Here is a 23,517-nt window from a genome sequence, read left to right on the forward strand (position 1 = left end):
TTCATGCCACATTCAACACCAGTATTGCTAATGGTCAAAACTCCCAGACCACCTGTGGAATAATATATTAGGAGACATGACCATCAGGGCCCATCAGGCCTTTGGAGAAGTACGGAAACATGAAAACAGTGAGCCTATCAGCTATGTTAAAACTTGTTGCTTTACAAACCAGACCATGAACACTTTGAAAAATAGTATGGCACACTGATGGTCTGAATCCCCTCAGCAAGATAAAAGTGGAAACTAAAAGCTACTTCTCATGGGGCGTGTAAGATTATTTTATTTCTAACTCTGAAGATAAATAATCACTGGAACAAGATCACCAAGGTGATGGTAAAGGGTGTTTCTCCATCTTCTTTAAAATGCAGGTTGTTGCCTTTGCAAGAGTTGCATTCCTCAGTTCAGCCTCAGACTGCTGGCTTTATCAGCAGTTTCTTCTGAGAAAGGAGAGATTCATTTCCAAATGAGTAGATATTGCTGTGGGATGTGAGATGTCTGATGCCCTGTGCAAGAGATCTTGATGTTGGTCTTAATTTTCTGTAGCCATAAAATCTCTGAATCTGGCAGAGATAGCTGAAAAAAACCTAAACTGTTTGTAGTGAGATCACCAATATATTTGTCTTATGATTTCTCCCAGCAGAAGAGCTACCAAAGTATCTCTCAGACTGAGCTTTCAGGCCCTTGTGGAAGAGACATTTAAATCTGCAAGTGTCTACATGTGTAGGGTGGTTTGCAGCATCTTGGCCCTGATGTGGGTGGAAGATGGGAAGAAGGAACAAATGGGAAACATGTCCTTTGATTAGAAGGCTAACTGTGCTCTAATGGAGTTGATTAGAGACAAATTGAAGACCTTGTCCATAAGGCAATAGAGTGATTTTCTTGTGTGGTGGCCTGGAAGGCTGCCAAGATGTTTCTCAGTAACTAATTCTGAGCCAGTCATGGGTACAGAAAACACCACCACATATCTAACACTTAGCAGGGAAAGAGGGCATAGGCTCACACTGGTGATCACTGCAGAGAACCAGCTTCCACTTTCTCACCAGGAGTGCTGGGTCCATATCTCACCCTCTGACTTGTCTGCTTCCCATAGATGCACTGGTACAGTGGTAGAACAATGCAAGAGGAGCTGGCTTTGGGACTGATCACTATAAAGTTCTGCTGTGAAGCTAATGATGTGATGGCTAGTGGATGTCTAGGAAAAATGACATCTAAGATGGATCAAGTTTAACTTTGAAAGGACTCAGCCCTGCATCATCTTCTTATATATATATATATATTTTTTCTGTAACTCTATGTGTCATATACAAATATGTTCTAGCCAAAAAAGTGCCTCTGTGTAGGCCTTTGTAGGATGGAGTCACTGTCATCTGGAACACATGCTGCCTGTGTCTCCTCTTGTCTGCCAGGACAGTTACCACTAGTAGCTTAAGGCAACATCCTGGTGAAGCTTAAGCTACCAGTAGTAGCTACCACTAACTAGTATATAAGGATTTAACATTTACTTGTCTCCTTTGTGTTCTGTTGTCATCAGTGCTGGGGTAACTCAATCACATCCCCGCTGGTTCTAGATAGCTCAGAGTGAGCTCTGGGGTTGAGGCAGTCATTTTGAATAAGTCATCCTTCTCTGTGGATGACTATGCTAAGGAGTAATGACGGAGAGCCTGACTCCGCATGTGCACGCACAGTGGAGCAAGGAGAAATGCAACCCAGAGGAATGTGCTGTGTTAACACAGGCCCTTGGAAGCTACAAAACTGCCCGTATGAGGCCTGAGCCCTGGCACTGTCCCACCAAAGCCTATGGGACACTTGGTGGGATGGATTCACTCTGTGCTAATGAGCTCTTTCTAAACAATGACCAGACATGGTTCAGGGGATAACACAATCCCGCGCCAGGAACCTTCCTCTAATAGGCAGCAGGAATGTGGCCTCCTGTTTTTGGGTGGATGGGACCAGGGAGATTAGTTTGGATCTGCCTTCTTACCCTCCTGTTGAAAGAACAAATTTGGATTGTACAGAAATATAGAAGTGTTGAGCACTGTGAAGCAGATGGGACATTTGAGTGTGGAAGCATGGGGCCATACTACACTGTTTTGGGATGTGGCTTCCCTCAGATAGTCCTGAATGTTGTCACCATCTTTCCTTCAGCAGCACAGCTATAAGGTTTGTATTAATAAGTAGTCCTTATGCACAACACATCCTTCATGGTGTCTTCTATGTGAATCTGGGTTTTTGTAGAGTGATGTGTGAAGTTTAATCTGAGATGTTGCTGGGATGAGAAGCCTAGTGAAATACAGAAGCTCTGGATACCTCAGGGCAAAAGCCAAGAGTGTGATGTATTGTATATAAAAATTTCTCACTGTTTCCAAGGGCAAGGTTGTCTTTGACCTCTCCTCATAGAGAACTTGAGGCATGTTGCTTTTCCTTCTACTTTCCTTTACTCCTCAATAATTCTGAGCGAGTCTTATCTAGACAAATTGCCATTCACCTGAATGTCTCCACATCCTCAAATTCAATTTTGGGGGCCAGCAGCCATAACAGGGCACATAGCAGGCCTTAGTCGTTAGGGACAGGGCATAGTTTGTGGTGTCCTATGCTTCGTTTTTGGCTTTGTTTCTTTGCCATCAGCAACTGCAGCAAAAAAAACACAACAAAAAACAAAAACCAAACAAACAAAAAACAACAAAAAAAAAACCAGATACATTCTGCAATCATTTGCATTGATCTAAATCCAGATTAATTTCACTTTAATGAATGAGTAACTAAGCAAGAGTGTTGGCCTATCATCACGCTTAGTACTAATTAGTATTTTTCTTACCAGTACCTGCGGAAAAGCCGATATGTTTTGTATTCTGAGCTCAAAAACAGCCTCTGGTTTGCAGTAATTTTTGTCAGCAGCATGTATGTCATTTGTCTGGGCTTCCACAGCTGCTTAGAAAATCCCGTTGCAGGACAAAACAATTTAGCCAAGCTGCTGGCGCTCAGCAAGTGCGGGGTGCGAAAAGCTCGACTTGCTCTCTGCCACGGGGACTTTCCTGGTATTCATGCTGACCTCTGTTTGCTCGTAGCTGTTTTTCTTGTGATAGACGCCTTCCATGTGAATAAACCAGCTTTTGTGAAACAGCAGCTCGGACCTGTGTGAGTGGCAGCTGTGCTCTGCGGTGAGGGTAGCTTTGCCGTTGTTGGAGGGCTTGGTACTTGCTCTGGGTTATTCAGAGCCTCAATTAAAGAAGGCGAGCTGCGGTTATTAGTTGTGCTCACTGGGGCAGAGCACAATGAGGTCGGCTCGGTGTGCGAAGGAACCCCCTGGATGGTTCAGGCAGCTCAGACCTCCGAAAAGACCCAGGGGGAAATGGGGAGGGGAAGAGGACAAAGCTCCGGGTGCTGATGCCAGGCAGGGACACTCGGACTAAACATGTCACACGCGGTGCTGCTCTCCGGAGGGGATGTGGGGCGATGCGTGGGAATGGTGCCGGTGCCAACAAATCCTGGCAGCAAGGCCTTTGTTCACTGGTGGTATTTGCTGAGCTGATGGATCCTGTATCCATCGCCCTGAAGTAGAAGGTGGCAAAGGGCCAACTGGTCCACACTGGGACTTGTGGGGTGTGCTTTTAAGTTACTAAAAAAATTTTTAGGGAATGGATTTACTTCCTTAGCTATATCCTCTGCATTTCCTTCTTGTGTATGTACTGCATAATTTTTATAACGAACTTATACTTTATACCACTTCATGCTTTTGGCCACTCTAGCTAATGATAATTGTACTGAATATTTATAATCTTATCAGAAAGTGCTAATGAAAAGCTTTAATGTGTCTAGCCATAATCCTGTAGCAGACTTCACCACTGTTCCTTTCTTCACGTACAAAGACCCGGAGCAATAAGTGCCCTGATACACTTCTGCAAGCACAAACCCATTCTCCTGTGATCCTTGTCCAGAAACAATTTCTTTGTTGGGTCAGCACATAAAACATCCACTCCCCAAGGCTGTACCTCTGCAAGCTGGGTCAGTTAAATATGCACAAAGTGTCTCTTTAAAAGGGGAGGAATCCATCCTGCAAAACGCAGCTGGTAACTCCCTTAGGCACTGCAGTCCCTACAATAACATTAGCTCCTCTTCCAGTTCTCCCTCTACATCAGTAACTTATAGCTGCAAGACAAACCTCACTGAATAGGTGACTTCCTTAGTAAGTAAAGCTATGATACTGTTTTCCCATAGTCCATGATGCTGTGATCCAGCCCAGATATCAGCTCTGCATTGATCGGTAGCTGACTCCATAGCTGTCTAACTTCTCTGTAGCATACACCCGCCTTTCCCGTTGTTTCTGGATCTTATGGACAACTGAGAATGACCCTCAAGGAGCTTTCTGCAAGGATACTTTTCTGTAGTGCAGACAAAAAACAAAGCTGGTTGCCCTGTCCTTTGCCAGGTGTTTGTGAGCCCTTTTAGTTGTGCCCTCATCATCTGTAGAGACACATTAACACCTCAGCCAACCTCTGTCCTTGTTCCTCTCTACTTTTATTTCGCTTTGTGCCCTACACATTCTGTATAAATCACAGGAAATAAGCACTAAGCACCTCCAAGAATTACCTTTTTTTCAGATATCAACTCCACTAATAGTACTATGCCTAAATGCTAATGCAGAAAGGGGGAGCAATATCTGAGATAATAGATGTGATAAGAAAAAAAAAAAAATAAAAGCAGCAGAATTTGCCCAGTTCTCAGTGCCTGTGTGGCTTTTTGGTGCAAGGAGAGCGCCTACATTTTAGCACTGTACAAAGGCATAGACTTGTGGGGGTTCAGAGGCTGCATGACCATGTCTACCTGGTGCTGTGTTGGAGCCAACGGAGGTGAGCTGGCCCAAGGGAAGACATGGTGGGTTGTGCTGAAGAGGATCACAGTGGATCTCCTCTCTGGGTAACGCAGACCAAGGATGGGGAGCTTACTATGAAATCCCACTTCACAGCTACATAGCCCTGCCTGATGATTCTCTAAGCCAGCGGTTTCCAGGATATACTCCGCAGAAGTGTCACTTAGAAAAGGAAAAAAAAAGTCCAAAAGGAAGAAAAGCAATTGTTTTTAGGCCTAAATTTGAAATGCAGGTTCCAGGGGTCCTTGAAAAAGAAATAGTGGTGTGCAAATAAAAAACAAACAAAAAAACCCCTGAAAACAAAACAACAAAAAACCCACAACAACCTCTGGGAATTAGTGCTTTAAAATGTGCAGTGACTCTTCAAAGACAGCTTCTGGAGATTGGTTTCACTACAGACCAGTTCTCCTGCTGTGACATTTGAGAGCAAACGTGTTCTTTCCTGAGTCCACAAGAGCTTTTCTGAAACTGCTTTCTTTCAGAGACTGGAGAGGAGCGTGCAAGACGAGCAATTGCTGAAAGTTATCCTTCAGGACTCATCAGAGGCTCTCAAGCTGAAACACTGTACTTCTGCCTGCAATTATTTTATTTCTGACTTAAACATGAATTTCAGATCTCTTCCCTAACTGGCAGCAGATAAAATTATCCACATCCTGCATCACCTAGCCCTATGTGTATAGGCTCGTGGACACTACATTGTGTAGGAAAAGAAACATCTTAGAATTAGCTTGGCACCTCTTAATTAAATACTTGTTGTAGGAAAATATGCTAATTCATTAAGATTGAAGCTTTGTGGGAAAAACAATTTGGACGAGTTTTTAGTGATGGAGAGGGACTGGAAAAACAAGTATTGACATTTTTTAAAATGTCTTTTATTTATTTATTTATTTATTTTCCAAGGGAATATGTTCTGGTTTTAGTTAAAAATGTCAGTTACTTAATATATTTTTAAAAAACAGTTCAGAGTGTGTTCCCCTTCAGACAGTCCACATGCTTGGCTCCCTAGAAGGGAACCATGGGGATGGATACGATTTCACTGAGCTTGTAAGTCCTCTGAAGACACCTATTCTCTCACACTGGTGAACATTTTGTGGCTGTAGAGCTGAATCTTTTACAGCATTAACTCATCTTGGCAGGTCTGTGTGGAGGCTTGGGTTGCATTGCTGGCAGGCTAGCAGAAAAATAGCACATTTTGATTCCAAATAGGTGAATAAGATGGCACAGGTGCATTGCACAGTGGGGCAGCCCTGTATTTTGGCACAGGGCTTGATAAAAGGCAGCGTTTCTGGCACAGATAGGCTCTTAGTGGGGAATGAAGACCTCAGTACCCAGAAGTACCATGATTGTAGCTGCTGATTGATACTCGCCTCCTTTCTGTCTCTTGAATTGTTTTCTCTTTGTACTCTGTGTTGATTTTCTCCCTTTCTCCTTCTTGCAGAGTTGTCTTGTCTGAAGCATCATTTCAGACCTCATTTTTTCTCTTTAAAAATGAGAAAGTGACATTTCTGAGCAGGAAAAACTCTGGAGAGGGAAAGGGAGAAGAATGAATTTGAACTATGTGCACCTGGCTTGAGCAGCAGAGCTCAGGTAGTGCCTGCTTTGATTTATAGCCCCAAACATTTACTTTCCAGGCTCCAGTTGTAGCATCCTTTGTGTAGCAGAGACGGAGGGAGCAGATGCCCTCAAAATCACTTGCCACTCAGTTGCTTTTCTTTCAGCTGCTTTTCGGCATCAGAGGAGGGATTCTTGTAAGCGACCAGGGGACTAATGTGCCCAGATCCCATGCAAACCTCCTTAGAAAGTATGGTCCTGGTGGCATGTGTGGGAACTGGCAGGTGGATAAGGCTGTTCAGATAAAATTAATATTGGACTGAAGTTCTATTTAAAAACATAAGTCAGAAAAGAATCAAGTGCTCTTAGTCTTGCTTTTAAAAATGTGTTTGAGAGCTGTAAAGCCCAAACAGTCCCTTGAAGGTCTGTAAATCTGACAATGCCAAATGTCAGTGCCAATGACACTTTTAAACTCTTTGCATGTAAGGAAGCAGTCACTGGGCTTGATTCTGCCCAGTAACTTCAGTCATTTTGTATAACGTCTTTTTTTCCATCTAGACTAGAGGGCAGAATCAGAGAATGTACTGAGCTCTGAAAGCCGACAGCTTGTGATGGTACCCAATGTGGGACAAGCCCTTGTTCTTCCATGATCAGTCACTTCATCCCTATGCTGTTTCCAGTGACATCCCCAAGGTTTACCCTCATGAAGATTATCAAGGGAATGGTTTGCTCTCAGAAGATCTCTTCTGAAGAGCTTCACCACCAAAGATGTATTAGACTGTTTTTTCTAGTTGGTGATGGGGTCGTGCACATGTCCCCTGCTACCTTCTGCCTGCCTGCGGCCAGTTCAGTGTCTCACCCATGAAAGATCAAATTCAGGTAGTGGGAGGATGTGGACTGAAAACAGGCAAGCTGCTGAGTGTCCTGAGGTGCATCCAGGCCCTTCTGTGAGGACATTAATTTATCCTGGCTTCTTTTAAGAGGAGACTATAGTCACTTATCTTAAAAACTCCTGTTTTGCAATGGTGATGTTACAATTCTTTACAAGACAAAACCCAAACTCTTCACCGGAGTTAAGCCTTGTTTTTATACAGGAATCTCCTTGCTCTGCTGTTGTGATATAATTATACTGCTGCTGTTTAGAGTCCGAAAGCCACTGTTGCAGTAGCCCCCAAAAATACCCACGTGGAAGACGATACTGTTCAATTTGCAGTTGTATAATTATGTCAGAAGAGGAATGTCAGTCAGAGTCCCTCTTAAGCATGTCCTTGAGCTATATTTCTCTCTTGAAAGTTGTTTGAGAACAACTAGTGTATATTTATTGATCAGCTGAAAAGGCATCAGCTTTGAACTGGGTTGCTTCTAATTAGTTCACTTTTGGAACTACTGTGAAGTAACAGAATGCCATACCTGGATTTCTTGTTATTATTCTGGAGAAATCATTATTTTTATAACAATTTAACAAACAGAAGAATGTTTTTAGTCTTCTCAGGATTTGCTTTTTGAAAATCAGCTATAAAACTTAACTTGGCATCTCACTATTTAGACGGTTCTCAGGTTATGAGACTCTATACTCTTGTCTCTTCATTGAGACACATGAGAGGATAATGGTCAGACTGGCTTGTCCTTCCAGCCAGCAGTGGGAACTGATGTTTTCTGCAGATCTGTAGCCGTACCGCTCTGCTGGGCTCATCTGGGGAATGTGCCTTTCATGAATGCCAAGCGCAAGTGAGATTGATGGGGTTTTATAGCAGAAATATTGTAATGTTCCTATTCAGTGAGAGCCAACCTACCGAAGCTTCGCACTGAGTTTATTTTTAATCTCAATTGTTTCAATTACAGGGCTAACACAGAACTGCTGCTTTAAAAACCGAATGCAACAAAAATGCTTTCACTGTTGTGTCAATAGCATTTTACAACATTTGAGTCTATCCTAAAACCAGTCATTGCTATAAGAGAATTAGCGGGGTTTTTTTGCTACTGTTGCTACCTCTCCCTGTTGTGAAATTTGCTGCTGGCAAATTTTCGCTTCCATATTACTTGTTTAATAACACAGGAAAAAAGATAAGAGAGATCCTCTTCTGTTAGTGGAGATGCTTTTCATCTTATTTCTACATTCAACACTTGCACATGTAGTATTGATCCTTATAAGTTTTTAAAGGAGTATAAAGCACAGATGTTTCAGTTCAGCTTTTCTTACAGACCATCGAAGTCTCATTCACTCATTACATTGATGGATATCAGAATTAACCCATAGCTAATGATATAAAATCCAGGAAGAGAAAATCCTTATTTTATGAAACTTCATGAGTGAGAAGGGGAGAGGAAACAGCAAAATTTTTGGATCCTTGGCAGTTCTGCAGCTGTGAGAAAGCCAGCAGATCAGACAATTTCTCTGGACTGCTATCTGTTGCCATCCACATCCCCATCTACATCCCTAGAGATGGACTATGCACTGAGTTCTTCTTTCCTCACTTACAGGATCCTCACTTTGGTAGGTAGTGGAGCTTTATCTGCCCACAGCCAGGTGAATATTACCTATAATCTGTGTTCTCCATCTGGGACACAGGGGCAAGCAGGAAATGTTCTCAGCCTTGCAGCGCCCTGCTCTCTTCAGCCTATGAAATACAGACAGTTAGCTCAGCTAAAACTGCCCTGAGGAGCCCAGTAGCTGGATCAGGAGTGACATAGCCTTTCAGTACTTAAAAGGGGCCTATAAGAAAGATGGGGGCAGACTTCTTAGCAGGGCCTGTTATGATAGGACAAGGGATAATAGTTTTAAACTAAAGGAGGGGAGATTCAGGCTGGAAATGAGGAAGAAATTTTTTTGCAATGAAGGTGGTAAAACACTGTCCCAAGGACCCAGAGAGGTGGTAGAGGCCCCATCCCTGGAGACATCCCAGGTCAGGCTGGATGGGCTCTGAGCAACGTGATCTAGTTGCAGATGAGCTTTGAAGGTCCCTTTCAACCCAAACTGTTCTATGATTCTATGTCCATTTGTGCCCGTAGAGTAACTACTGGTAAGGGTTTGTCTCTGTGGCTGCTGGCTTCTGGAGGCTGTGCTACAACTGAACTCCATACTGTCACCCTGTTGAATGTTTTACAGGTCATGGTCATGAAGCCGTTTTCATGTCAATTTACCTGCTAGTCAATGACCAGCCACTCAGGAGAAACCCTGTGATTCACTGGGATCAAGCACACTCTGCAAGGTGAAGCTTCACCTCTTTCCCAAGATGGGAGAACCAGAGAGAAAAGGGTGGACTCATGTTCCAGAATGGCAATCAGCTCACAGCCTGGGTGGAAAGCGCTGCAGCTGCTAATTGCTTTCCTCAAAACCTTGTGCTATATGCTGACAAGCTCCTTGGCACACAGTCTGTGTATTTGTTTAGGGGCAGACACAAGCGAATTAGCTTGGAAGTGCCGAGGCCTGATGCTATATTCATAGATCCCATAATGCCACTTATTCCCTGTGGGAGCATGTGCAAATTAATTCTGTATGCTACTCACTTAAATGGTGCTAATTACATCAGTCCTCTTAACAATATATGTCTGCTGTCATCCATCCAACAAGTTTCTTGCATTTGTGTGGGTGCATCGGGGAGTGAGAGACCATCAGTGAGTCCTGTAGTGTAGGTATCTCTTGGAAAGATGAGCCTTCACCAAGATTCAGGAGGTTCTCCAAGAAATTTTAAAGGACATCTGAAGAGAGGCTAGAGGTTGGTGTATGGTCTCAACCTGGAGATAGGGCTCTTGAGCTGTTTGGCATTCCCTGTGTTGGTGGGGTTGTGTAGTTGTCACTTCATGTGTGAGTACCTGTAATAGGATGGTTCCCTTTGGAATCAAGATCCAGAGCATGGGACAAACACAAATGAGAAATGAAAAAGACAGTGGACAGTGACAAAAGGAGAAGAGAGAGAAGCTTAGATCCAGGGTGAGAAGGTGGCATAAATGCACAGCACAGCCTGCCACATTATGGGGAAAACAATGTTTTTCACATTTATGTGAACAGTGCCAGTGTGAGTGAGGCAGGACAGGAAGCAAGTGTAGGAAAAGGATTTAATGTCTTTTTTTTTTTTCTTTGCTAGCCTTCAAAAAAACTTTAAGTGTTTTGCAAATTCCAGATCTCCTTGCATTTCCTCTGTCCCCAGTTAAATGGGATACAACATTCTTGGCTGTGTGCTTAGCCTCTTTCCCACTTTCTTGCTTGAACCGAATGCATTTAAAAATTGGTGACCTGTGACCATAAAATGAATTTACCATTTTTCCCAAGAGACTCCTTTTGATCTTTATTACAGAGCTCTTAGCAAAGGATAATATTTATGGGCTATATCTAAACCAGTAACCGTAAACGTGGCCAGAAACATTCCGGGGCAATGTAACGCACTCATCTGCACCGGTGTCTGGCATGTTTTGGCCCAGGCGAGCTAACACTGTCAGAGCATTTCTAGGGCCCAGATGGGTACGTAAAACGTGCCAGGGACTGTTCATGGTCAGCAGGCACCTTATTTTGGAGGCAAAGACCATTTGCTAGCATAGATGTGGGATTGAACATGCTCTGGCCTCAGTGCCCAGCAATGCACCCAACCATGCTTGTTTTAATTGGATGGATGTAACTGTGGTGCCTTTGATAGCTGTCTAACTTGGGAACCATGTGTCCTTAGGTTCCCCCTGTGGCCAGTAAGAAAAGAGTAGCTTTTCAGGGGTAAATCAGGGCATCTAAATTAGGTTTCTGCTCTGAATTGCCCTCTGAAGGAGCCTGTCTTCTCCATTCCTGCAGAAGGAGCCAAAGAAGAATGTCCTCTTGCCTGGGACCTTAAATGTGTATTGCATTAATGCTCCAAAGGCTACTTAACATTGCAGGGCAATAAATGTGTGGTTACTCAAATAATCATGTTTTCTGGCTGCTGTGCTGATTAAAGAGGGGGAAACCCTGCAAATGCAGATTTCTGCACTCCCACTGCAGTCGCTTGCAAACTACTCAGCAGCCAGGGGAGTCTGGAGAGTGATTCAGCTGGGTGTTGGTGCATTTTTAGAATAATGTTTTAGTGGAAAAATGTGACAATGCCACAGCCTCTGGATAGTATGAGAAGCAGGGTGGACTGCAATTGTGTTTGCTCAGCCTATAAGCTGGGACTGTGGTTGCAGAGTGTCTTGGTGTGCAAATATGGGACCCTCATCCAGAAACAGTGTAGGCATTATTTCAAGAGAAAAAGGCAGAAACCACCTTGGCTGCACCGACCACGAACGGGTGATTTTCCTGGCACTGATGGACTTTAAGCTTCACGGCATGAGATATAGTGTGATTTCAGAAAGGAAGTGAAAATTGCATAAGGCATGAAACTGCAAGATGGAATCATATAATTGCTGTGATACTCTGTTTTACCTACATCTTGTTACAAATTATAATGTTCGTATAGAAGCAATTGCAGTATCATTACACTGTCAGTGCCACCACTGTAGTTGAAAGATATGCCAGCTTTTTTCCCTTCTGAATTTGTTTCCAAAGGTGGGTGGCACCTCAAGGATCGGTTCATTTTCTGAGAAATAATACCTGACAATGACATTTGCAAAAACTATTTAGTGAATATGGGCAGAACATGGAGGTATTCTTTTAAAATAAGTAATATTATTTAAAGAGTGGGAATACAAAATCCCAAACTCTTGAATATCGAGATTTTGTAATAGTCAATGCACAATGTTTTATGGAAAACAAACAAAAAAAAAAGAGAATAAAATGAAGGTAGTTCTATATATAGGAATCACTTTAATCATAAACTGACTGCAGGGAGTTAAGTGTGCTGGAGGAACTGCTATACAGCAAAACACTAAAGTAATTGAACAGCAGAGCTAATGGGGTCTGGGAAAGCTTCTCTGAGGAACTGGTTTCATGAAATCTTCTGAAGAAAAATTTATTCACCAGGACCTTCCTCTAAAGTTTAGACTTTGGTGGGAATATTTGCTTTAATGTAGGAAAAGAAAAAAAAGCAATATTGACTATACCAAAAAATGAAGCTTACTCTATGCATGTGCTCCTCCACCCTCACCCCCAAATCCCCCTAATATCTCTTTCTTGCAAGATTATAGCTGTTTAGCTCTGAAAAGCATGTAAGAGTCGGAGATCATCTTTGGACAGTGGCTAAAGAATTCCTGGCAAATATTTTGAAATCTAGTCTAAAGTTTTGGGAGACAGCTTTTAACAAAGCTTGAATTTGCCAAGTTATTTCCTTATCCATGGGTAGAATTTATGGTGGGCTAAGGACCAGCGTCAGGGGATGAGAAAATGCAAATGTTTAGGTTGGGAATATCATGCATTTGAAGATAAAGTGGAGACTTCCCGTTGCAGGGAGAGTAGCTGAATCTCTGGCAATGCACTGGGTGCTGATGAGATTCTGGAATCCTAAAATTCTCAGTTTGGGAAAAAAAAAAAAAAAAAGGAAACATGGTAATAATGTTTGCTTTAACCTTCTCGCGTTTCTGTTCTCACCTCTCTACTTTATTCTTGTGTAACCTGACAGCTGCATGTGTTCAGCATTCATTATACACAAGTTCCTGGAGGAGCCTTTGGCAGCTGAGGGCTTACTTCTTCTTGAAAGACTAAAAATGAATATGAAGAAGCTGTATAAGCAGAGTCCTAAGGACCAAAGGATGGAGCACTGGCAACTGGGGTTTGTGTTTAGCACTTTACAGGGAAGTTTTCTCCAGAGAAAGCCCTAAGAGGTAGTAGGATCACACTGTGACTTTAAGCAAACTTTCCAAGTGTGGGATTAGCCTTCAAAAGGGTGTTTTAGGAAACAGCTACAGAGATTGGGCTCGTGGAGAAGACAGTTCTTCCCATAATTATGCTCTTCCTATGGTACAAATAGAACAGGAGATTCATAAACTCATGGGGTGAGGGAGGACACCAAAGCCCATCAGTGTGGACTCTGCAGGTCCCCCATGTCTTACCTGCCTGTTGGGTCCGAATTACTGCTCGGTCCCCAGGCAGACACACACACAGGCTGGAGGTGCCTTATGTGCTCCTCGTATAAGCTAATCCACAGGTGATGTCAGAAAGGGAAAGGTGCCTTATTGTTTCAATCTCTTTTGCTTCAGTTTCAAGGAAGTTTCACATTTAATGGCCCACTACAGTGCAAAATCTTTTCTCCATTTGTATGTTTATAGACCCTAAATGAATGAACCCTTCTGTGTCAAAATAACCCTTTCCCTCTCCTCCTTCCCATTTCTCTATCTTCTCCCTTTCTCTCTCCCTTTCTCTCTCCCTTTCTCTCTCCCTTTCTCTCTCCCTTTCTCTCTCCCTTTCTCTCTCCCTTTCTCTCTCCCTTTCTCTCTCCCTTTCTCTCTCCCTTTCTCTCTCCCTTTCTCTCTCTCCTTCCCTCCTTCCCTCCTTCCCTCCTTCCCTCCTTCCCTCCTTCCCTCCTTCCCTCCTTCCCTCCTTCCCTCCTTCCCTCCTTCCCTCCTTCCCTCCTTCCCTCCTTCCCTCCTTCCCTCCTTCCCTCCTTCCCTCCTTCCCTCCTTCCCTCCTTCCCTTTTCATCTCCCTCTCCCTCTCCTCCCTTTTTTCCTCTTTTCCCTTTCTCTATTGCTTTCCTTTTTTTCTGTATCTTTTCCTTCACTTGCCTTTGAAATGGCTTGGAAGCAAAGAGACATAAAAGATTGGAACATTCACATCGTTGTTTTCCAGAACTGCAGCCTTATTATTACAGTTTCATGTCAATATGTTATTAATGTTAATTTAATGCTAGTGAAAGTTCCTGATCTGACATGTTCTGAGGACGTTCTCTTACAGTGCATATGCTCTGTAAGATGTACTGTCTCTTTTAACTTTAAAATGTTTGACAGCTTCAGGATTTTTTAGTAGGGAATAGTCTAAAGGATGATGTGTAAAAGAGAGGCTTGAATCACTCATTATCGTCAAACTGATCTCAGTGTGATTTGCTTAGGGAAAAATATATTATTTGTGGTTAGATCACTTTCAGAAAACTACATTGTGCTTTCTTGAACCAAGAAGCTCGAACGTACCAACTTGCCTATTCAGTGATGAGCAGGATTCAGAGCAGGAGGTCAGGGTCATATGAAGCAGGACAGAGAGCCCCATTTCCTCCAGGTTCTTAAGCATTTTTATGATGGGAATTGTCATACTCAACTTTACCTGCTTTAAAGAAACATAACCATTGCAAAGCTCTGTCAATATCTGATGCACATCTCCAAAGGCTGGTGCATCCCATCCTAAAACTAGTGTGCAAGACACTTGTAGACGGTGCTAAAATAGCTCAGATTAGGTAAGAATTTCTCAGTGACCAAGGTGTTGCATCAGTTCTTGGTGTGTTCCCTTTGAAAAGATGTGTTCACAATCGGACTGTGGCTAAGGGCATCTCCTGAAAAGGCATTCTTGCTGGAGAACACAGAGCCCTTTGGGGTAAAGTGTTTCTGTCTATGTTTCTTCTCTAAATCACCACTTCTGGGCTGAAAGTGCACATTGCTGAGTCAGCTGAGCTTCTCATGAACCAACACCCTCAAGTCCTTCTCCTCAGCATTCAGGATAAATATTCCCTAAGCAATATCTCTAGTTCTTGGAAACGAGTGAATGCCTCTTTGAAAGAGATATAGTGTCTATTTCTTTTACAGATTCAGTGATATGAACTACAATACTATTTCACAATATTTTCTGTGTTAGTCATTTTTACTTAAGCAGCTCCTGCAGCAAATGTCTTATTAAATGTCCCTCTGTTCCAGAGGACCTTGTAAAGCTGGAGTGAGGGAGAACAGGGAGCAGTGTGGAAAACAGAGTAGTGGATGTGACTCTTGTCAGTTCTATGTGCCTGTGGTTATCAGTAAAGATCAACTCAGGAGCAAGGCAGGTAAAAAAACTGTTGTCCTCGAGTCAGCACCAATGCTTCTGTAGGCTGAAGTGGATTCTCTGTTTTCTTAGTGATGTGGGAACCACAAACAGTTCTGAACAATTTGGAAATCTGCAAAAAAGCAGGCTACATTAATGAATTAGTTATCCCATATTGAGCAAGTTATCTACTGAGGAGTCCATCTCTAGAGGAAGGAAATGAGGTTTCGGGTGACAACCCTGGATAGACCTTCTGGTTGTACGAAGCGAGTGACTCCAAAACAAAGCCACCAGCCATCCTAACAAAACATAGTCATCTTCAGCAAGTTTAGACTACCAGAGCATAACAATAGTAAAAGAGAAGAAAGATACCTGGGAAAATATATAACTCCCTTGTTCAACACTAGTTATGGGACTTTGAAATGATGATAATGTATCACTATTAAAAAATGAAAAATGATTCATATGTACAGCTATAGACCAGTTTGCCTAATCTCACTGACAAAAAATAATAATTGACGTCGAAGCCAGTGAACAAAGTATTACAGAATGGGAATTATTAGATATTCCTATTCAAGGATTTTAACTATATGAGAAATAGGTAATCTCTAACAAAACGAAATTCTTTCTGTTGAGAGTTACAGTTTCGTTGTTATGGTAACTACCTAGATATAATACATTTGTTCTTAGGCATCATTATTGTCTATTGAATGACATTTGCATTAAAAAGTAACACTCTACAATGGATTAATAGCTGACTGATCTCATGAAGCAGGTGTCAGTGGAAAGTCATCATTTCTAGTGCAAATGTAAAAGGGATATATACCATTTCTGGTGCTATTAAAATCTTCCATGAAGCACATGGACATAAATGCAAAATCTTTGCTGATAAAATTTGGAGTTAAAGCAAAAGATTGACAGGATATTACATAAAGGACAAGGAAGTAATTTTAAACAATATGTATTTAAAAGCGTATATGTCGGGAAGTTGTGCAGACCCTTGATCATGGAATAATAGCATCATTTTGGTTGGAAAAGATCTCCTCTATCATCAAGTCCAAATGATAGAGGAGAACCTACAACACGGTTTCAACTTCTAATGTCAAGGCATAAACAGGTTTGAGTGAAGTATCCTGGCTTTCAAACCAACAGGCATCAGGGAGCACAAGCGACCCTGTGCATCAATCAGTATTGGTTCCTAGTGTGGTAAAAAAAAAAAATAAAATAAAATTGACTACTCGGAATATTATCTATAGAAGTGGCAGCCCTAAAATTGCTCCAAAGTAAGTCTGAAATGTCCTGGGTAACACAAACTTGCATGAGCAACCTCTCTCCGGCTTCCCTCAGTGCTGCGGCAAAGGGGTGGCTAAATGTGTTCAACTGCTTTGGGTTGCTGCATTGACTGTTGAGGCTTCTGGAAATGGCTTTTACAGTCCCCCTTCTTTCCACTGAGCTGAGAGTGCCTCATCTGCAGCTGATAATCCAGATCATAAACTCATTAGCACAGTAAAACAGGAAAAAAAAAATCTGATTACAGTGCTAGGTTTAACCAAACATTATGAATTATTTATTTACTTATTTGTTTTTTTACTGAGAGTCAGGAACCAGGAGGAGAGATATAGAGCCTGCTAGCAATCTCCTGAGAAAAGTAATTTTTATCTCAAGATTTTGTATGAAGCTTCATGCACAATTCAAGGTAGGCCTGCTCTAGAAAGTCTTCAGAGAGCCCTGTGAGATTGTGCCCCGTTGGTGAGGGCATTGCCTGGGCTTGGGTCACCCTCAGCTCCTGACTTCCCATCCCTTAGGGAGCATCTGGCCGTTGTTGCTCCTTGAGAAGCACAACAATTAATGATACTGAAGGAATAACATACTAAACATCAGGTGGAAATGATACTAAATACCATATCACAAAATCACAGAATGGCTGGGGTTGGAAGGAACACCTGGAGATCACAGAATCACAGAATGTTAGGGATTGGAAGGGACCTCAAAAGATCATCTAGTCCAATCCCCCTGCCAGAGCACGAACATCTAGTCCAACCCACCTGCTAAAGCAGGTTCACCAAGGCAGATTGCATAAGCATGCATCCAGATGGGTTTTGAATGTCTCCAGAGAAGGAGACTCACAACCCCTCTGGGCAGCCTGGTCCAGGGCTCTGGCACCTCAAAGGAAAGAAGTTTTTCTTCATGTTTAGATAGAACCTTCTGTGCTTCAGCTTGTGCCCATTGCCCCTCAACCTATTGTTGGACACCACTCAAAAAGAGTCTGGTCTTATCCTCTTGACACCCACACTTGAGATATTTATAAATATTGGTAAGATAAACTCTCAGCTTCTCTTCTCCAGGCTGAACAGCCCCAGCTCTCTCATTCTTTCCTCATAAGAAAGATGCTCCAAACCCCTCATCATCTTTGTAGCTCCTGGACTCCCTCCCGTAATTCCTTGTCCTTCTTAAACAGGGGGGCCCAGAACTGGATGCAGTTCTCCAGATGTGGCCTCACCAGGGCAGAGTAGAGGAGGAGGACAACCTCCCTCAGACTTGCTAGTCACACTTTTCCTAATGCACCCCAGGATACCATTGGCCTTCTTGCTCACAAGGTCACCCTGCTGGCTCATGGTCAACCTGTTGTCCACCAGGACCCTCAAGTCCTTCTCTGCAGAGCTGCTTTCCAGCAGGCCAACCGCTAACCTGGATTGGTGCCTGGGGTTGTTCCTCCTCAGATGCAGGACCCTACACTTGCCCTTGTTGAACTTGATCATGTTCTTCTCTGCCGAGTCCTCCTGCCTGTACAGGTCTCACTGGATGTTAACACAGCCTCCTGGTGTTATCAGCCCTTCCTCCCAGTTTGGTATCATCAACAAACTTGTTGAGGATGCACTTGGTCTCTTCATCCAGGTCACTGATGAATAGGTTAAACAAGACTGGACCCCATACTGACCCCTGAGGAACCACACTAACTACAGGCCTCCAAACAGACTTTACACTATTGATCACAACCCTCTGAGCTCTGCGATCCAGCCAGTTCTCAATCCATCTCACTGTGTACTCATCCAGCCCACACTTCCTGAGCTTATCGATGAGGATGTTGTGAGAGACAGTGTCAAAAGCCTCGCTGAAGTCAAGGTAGACAACATCCACTGCTCTTCCTCATCTACCCAGCCAGTCATACAATCACAGAAGGCTATCAGGTTGGTCAAACATTATTTCCCCTTGGTGAATCCATGTTGACTACTCCTGATAACCTTTTTTTCCTGCACGTGCTTGGAGATGACATCCAGAATGAGCTGTTTCATCAACTTTCCAGGGATGGAGGTGATGCTGATTGGCCTATAGTTTCCTGGGTTGTTCTTCTTGCTCTTTTTGAAGACTTGAGTGTCATTGGCTTTATTCCAGTCCTCAGGCTCCTCTCCTGTTCTCTAGGACCTTTCAAAGATGATGGAGAGTGGCTGAGTGATAACGTCTGCCAGCTCTTTCAGCACACATGGGTGCATCCCATTGAGGCCCCTGGATTTGTGGATGTCCAGTTTACCTAAATGATCTCTAACCTGATCCTCCTCAACCAAAGGAAAGTCTTGCTTTTTCCAGACTTTCTCTCTTACCTCCAAGGTCTGGGTTTCCTCAGTGGGATTCCTCAGGGCTGGTCTTAGCAATAAAGATGAAAGCAAAGAATATGTCAAGATAAGTATTGCAAATGCAGAGGATATGGGCATTTGCATGTGTTCTTCTTGGCTATCTCCACCTGACTGTTCTTTAAATCAAATAAAGGACATAAGTTTGAGGCTGTGCAAGTGGTGAAAAGTCAGGGGCTCATTTTTATATTCTCATTAAATGGATTCCTTGAACTACCTGTCCCCATTGTTAACAAGTATGCAATTACTTATCAATCTGGGAAAACAAAACATGAATAAATGTTATTTCAGAGATATGGCAGGAAAGAAGTGGATAAGTAGACAGTTCTTTGCAGAAAAGCATTTACCTGTGATTGTGTTGACACTAATTGGGAGCATGAGAAACAGCTGACAAGGCTGGGTATTTTAATGACTTTTTTGAAACCTGTGTGTAGGGGTGAATATTCTTCAAAGTTTTAGTGATATTTAACGCTGCTTTCTGATTGAACAGACTCAAGGAGCAGACACAGAAATAGTCATGGTCCTGGAGGAGTGTTAACAGGAGAATCACATGTAATACAGTATGATACAGGAGAGTGGACTTCACCTTTTGTGTCTGACAATGGTCTGTGATGGGACCTTGGTGTGACTAAAGTCACTTCATTTTCTATGCTCTGGATTCCCTTTCCTGTCTTAACACTTCTGGTCTGAGGTTTTTCTGAGTAGGAGCTGCCCTTTCTGAAAAGTTTAGACAACACATCTATGTCAGCTGGGCCTTCAGAAATTCCAACAAATCTGGGAGTGGAATCGTATTTTCAATTTTCTTAAGTTTTTATGTCTTTCATGTAGATTTACAGACTAGTGAAAAACCCAGAGTGATGTCCTAGCTAAGGGAAAGGCTCAAATCGTCTGTTCTGTTTGGTTTCTTGCCTGGTCAGGCAGCAAAAAGTGGTTCAAAACTAGACACAGTGTATTGGGTCCCTTGCTCAGCTTGTGATTAGGGGATAGGGTAGGAGAAGGGTGTTTAAGGCATGCATAGAGAAATAACCAGAGTTATTGCTGTGAGATCCTGTGCAAATGTTGGACAAAACCCAAGAGACCTGCTTTTATTAGTACTGTAGCGTCCAAAATGATGTGTTTACCTGCCATAATTTTATACCGATTCTTCTGCTTTCCAGATGTTCTGTGTCCAAATGTCCACGTGGAAGGAGATCGATTCAAACACACAAATGGAGGGACTGATGAGATTCCAGGTAAAAAGACATTTCTGTTGTATATCTGGGAACTGAAATAGTATAACTGTGCTTTTCTAGTTTGATGTTCTGATTCACTACACCTAGTTGGCATTTTCTTAATCCAACACATATTCAGTGGTAAGAAAGTACATTAGAAACTGCAGGGCTCAAAAAAAGTTATCTGTTGACAGTTGATAGCAAATTAATCATGAGCTTTCTTTTGATATGACAGCAAATTAAAAAGCCAATAGAGCTTAGTGTGGTAGATAGAGGAATGCAATAAGCCTTGGAAATGACTTTTTTTTTTTTTTTTTTATCACTCCACATTCGGTCAGTTTTGATTTCCTTTTATTTAATCTGTGATTGCTGTGGGACCTCCAAGGACAATGGTAATTACCATTGAATAAGTGCTTATATATGTATGTATTTGAAAAAAAAAAAAAAAAAGAAAAGAAAGAAGAAAAAAAAAGAAAATGTAAGAAGTACCAAGAAGAACCATCTTTTCTGAAACGTTGGTGAAAAATCAAGAGGAAACTCAGTCTGATAATACTTCTGCTTTTCTGTGAGTTCTAATGTATCTTTGCAGCCAGCTGAAGGACTTAATCTGTCAGATATCTGAGTGGGCTACACCTCTTTTCTAGCCCCCCGAGACTGTTTGAGCTGTTGACAGAGAAAACCTGCCCATCAAGGCTGTACTGGGAATATCTGTGACTGACCCAAGAACATAAGTCACTGCAGTGGGAGGCTGGAGGCTCTTCTGCACCTCAATTATGAGTAGAAACAGTCAAGGTTTGACAGCTCTGCTACTTGCTCAGAGTTTTGTTTTTTTTTTTTTCCTTTGGGGGATTTTCACTGCCTGCACAAAATATCAGTTCCAACTGCACAGCTTATTTTGGCTGCAGTCTGATTACAACTAAGCTTGTAATAATGCTGGGTGGTAACATATTTTCTGGTCATTAGACCCAAACTTGTAATCCCCAAACACCCATTTTCAGCTGTGGTCTATTGCTAGGTCTCTCATCAACCTGTTCAGACAGTCCTCCCATCACTGGGCTGTATTCAGCAAATAGCCCTACTGATTCTGAATGAAACTATTTGCAGGGGAACCTGCGGCTCAAAATCAATAGGAAGATTGTGTCCCTCCTTAGATGACAACCTGTGATCCTTTCTAGAAGATGTTGCAAATGGCTGTCTTTGTCTCATCTGTGTTTATCTGAGTAGAATTTTAAGTCCTGTGTTAATTAATTGTCTCTATTATTTTATCTGACTTCAAAATATATATTCTGTTGATCAGTGTAAAGCACAAACATCACACTTCAGGTCTGGTGCAAGAGTTTTGAGAAGAGTGAGGTGTAGATATATGCAAATACATATTTATATTTGTATATACTTTAGCACTTATCTTAAGTTTTTGACTTATTTTTCCTTTTAACTTCAAATCCCACTTCCCTCCTAGACAGAAAATCAATATTCACCATTTTAACTTCAAAAATGTCTTTGCAGTCTTAGATCTGTAGAATATTCCAGGTTGGAAGAGACCTATGGAAAACAACTGGTCTAACTGTATGCTTAAAGCAAGGCCTACTTCAAAGGCAGATCCACTTTGAAATTAGAATAGGTTGTTCTGGGCCTTGTACAGTTGAGTTTTGAGTACCTTCAAAGATGTGCTTTCCACAAGTCCTCTGGGTACCTGTTCCAGTTTGGTCACTATCACACTGATTTATTTTTTCTTCCCTAGTACCTGATCGGAATTTCCTTTATTGCAACAAGTCTTCTCCCCTGGTTAAACTGATAGCATATGTCTGAAATTTATTTGACCCAGGAAATCTCTGTTCACTGTAAGGTCTAAACATTCACCATACCACGCAGAGACTAAATAACAATATTTTCTATTATTTAGAATCATAGAATCATTTTCGTTGGAAGAGATCCTCAGGATCATCGAGTCCAACCATTAACTTAAGTCTGGCACTAAACCATGTCCCTAAGAACATCATCGATACATCTGTTAAACCCCTCCAGGGATGGTGACTCCACCACAGACAACTGGCCTCAGCCCAATGACCCAGCTGGTCCAGATCCCCCTGTAGAGCTTTTCTACCCTCCAGCAGATCAACATGCCCACTCAGCTTGGTGTCATCTGCAAACTTACTAAGGGTGCACTTAATCCCCTCATCCAGATCATTGATATAGAGATTAAACAGAACTGGCCTCAATACTGAGGCCTGGGGAACACCACTCATGACCGGCCATCAACTGGATTTGGCTCTGTTTGGCTCTTTGAGCCCGGCCCTCCAGCCAGTTCCTTATCCATCACAGAGAACAACCATCCAGGCCATGAGCTGCAGCTTCTCCAGGAGAATGTTGTGGGAAATGGTGTCAAAGGCCTTACTGAAGTCAAAGTACACAACATCCACCACCTTTCCCTCTTCTACTAGGTGGGTCACCTTGTTGTAGAAGGAGATCAGGTTGGTCAAACAGGACTTGCTTTTCATAAACCCATGTTGACTGGGCCGGATCACTTAGTTTTCTTGTATATGTCATGTGATGTCACTCAGGATGATCTGCTCCATGACCTTCCCTGACACGGGGGTTAAACTGACAGGTCTGTAGTTCCCCAGATCCTCGTTCCATCTCTTCTTGTAGATGGGCTTCGTATTTAGCACCTTTGATTGAAGTGGTGTGCCTTGTCCTTCTTCACCAATATAAGAGTGTTTATAGAAGGCCCCTGACTAGTCTTACGTGGTATGACAATGATTTATTTCTTTTCCTGTTCCTGTTGATTAGGAAAATGTTTGTCTCTTTTCTGGTAGAAGTTGAATGGAAATTCTGGGTTTGCTCAAGATCATTATGCTGCTGGAGATGGGTTATTATACTACTAAAATGCTGTTATACTCCTTAGGTACTCCTTACATACCCTATAGCACCTTTTGAAGACTATGGGACCCTGAATACAAATCCAACAGAAAAATCATTGCCCTCTTCCTATTAAAGTAACTGGAAAATTTCTGTTAGCTTAGTATGCTGTGTTTCCTCATCCAGAAGCATGTGTTTTGCTGTTAGTTGTTGCTGAAAGGCTTTTTCATTCTGTCCTAAAGAGGACTGCATTTCAGTTTTGAGAAGCGGCCTGCCTTCTGCTCCCTCACACTTGTCAGAGCCGTTCAGCTCCGGAATTTTTGCATTTTTACTAGTGACAGCACTGGGGGGGCTGTTCCTCCGCTACCCAGGTCCTTATACGTTCAACGATTTTAAGCTAACACCTGTATTTTGTGCTCCACTGGAAGCCTAATGACAACCAAAAGTGATCCTTGCCCAGCAGGCTCCTAACACAGAACTTCATAGGTACATCTTGTACAAGCTTGTTTCTAGACAGATGCAAAGTGCAGCCCTGTAAAGTGCAAGTTGCAGTAAATTTCGTTTT

At 42.5% G+C, this 23,517-nt stretch overlaps 1 protein-coding gene across 1 annotated transcript in view; it reads left to right on the top strand.

Moving 5' to 3' along the window:
- The window catches only part of COL22A1 (collagen type XXII alpha 1 chain), a gene marked incomplete at both ends in the record, with an annotated part of 197,763 nt that overhangs the window by 22,006 nt on the left and 152,240 nt on the right, over positions 1-23,517 (top strand). The window contains one exon of the mRNA XM_080339502.1: positions 20,040-20,114. Coding sequence (XP_080195628.1) covers positions 20,040-20,114 — 75 coding nt within the window. The remainder of the gene's footprint in view (positions 1-20,039; positions 20,115-23,517) is intronic.

This window comes from Nesoenas mayeri, assembly GCF_963082525.1.
Source record: "Nesoenas mayeri genome assembly, chromosome: 2".
Lineage (NCBI taxonomy): Eukaryota > Metazoa > Chordata > Aves > Columbiformes > Columbidae > Nesoenas > Nesoenas mayeri.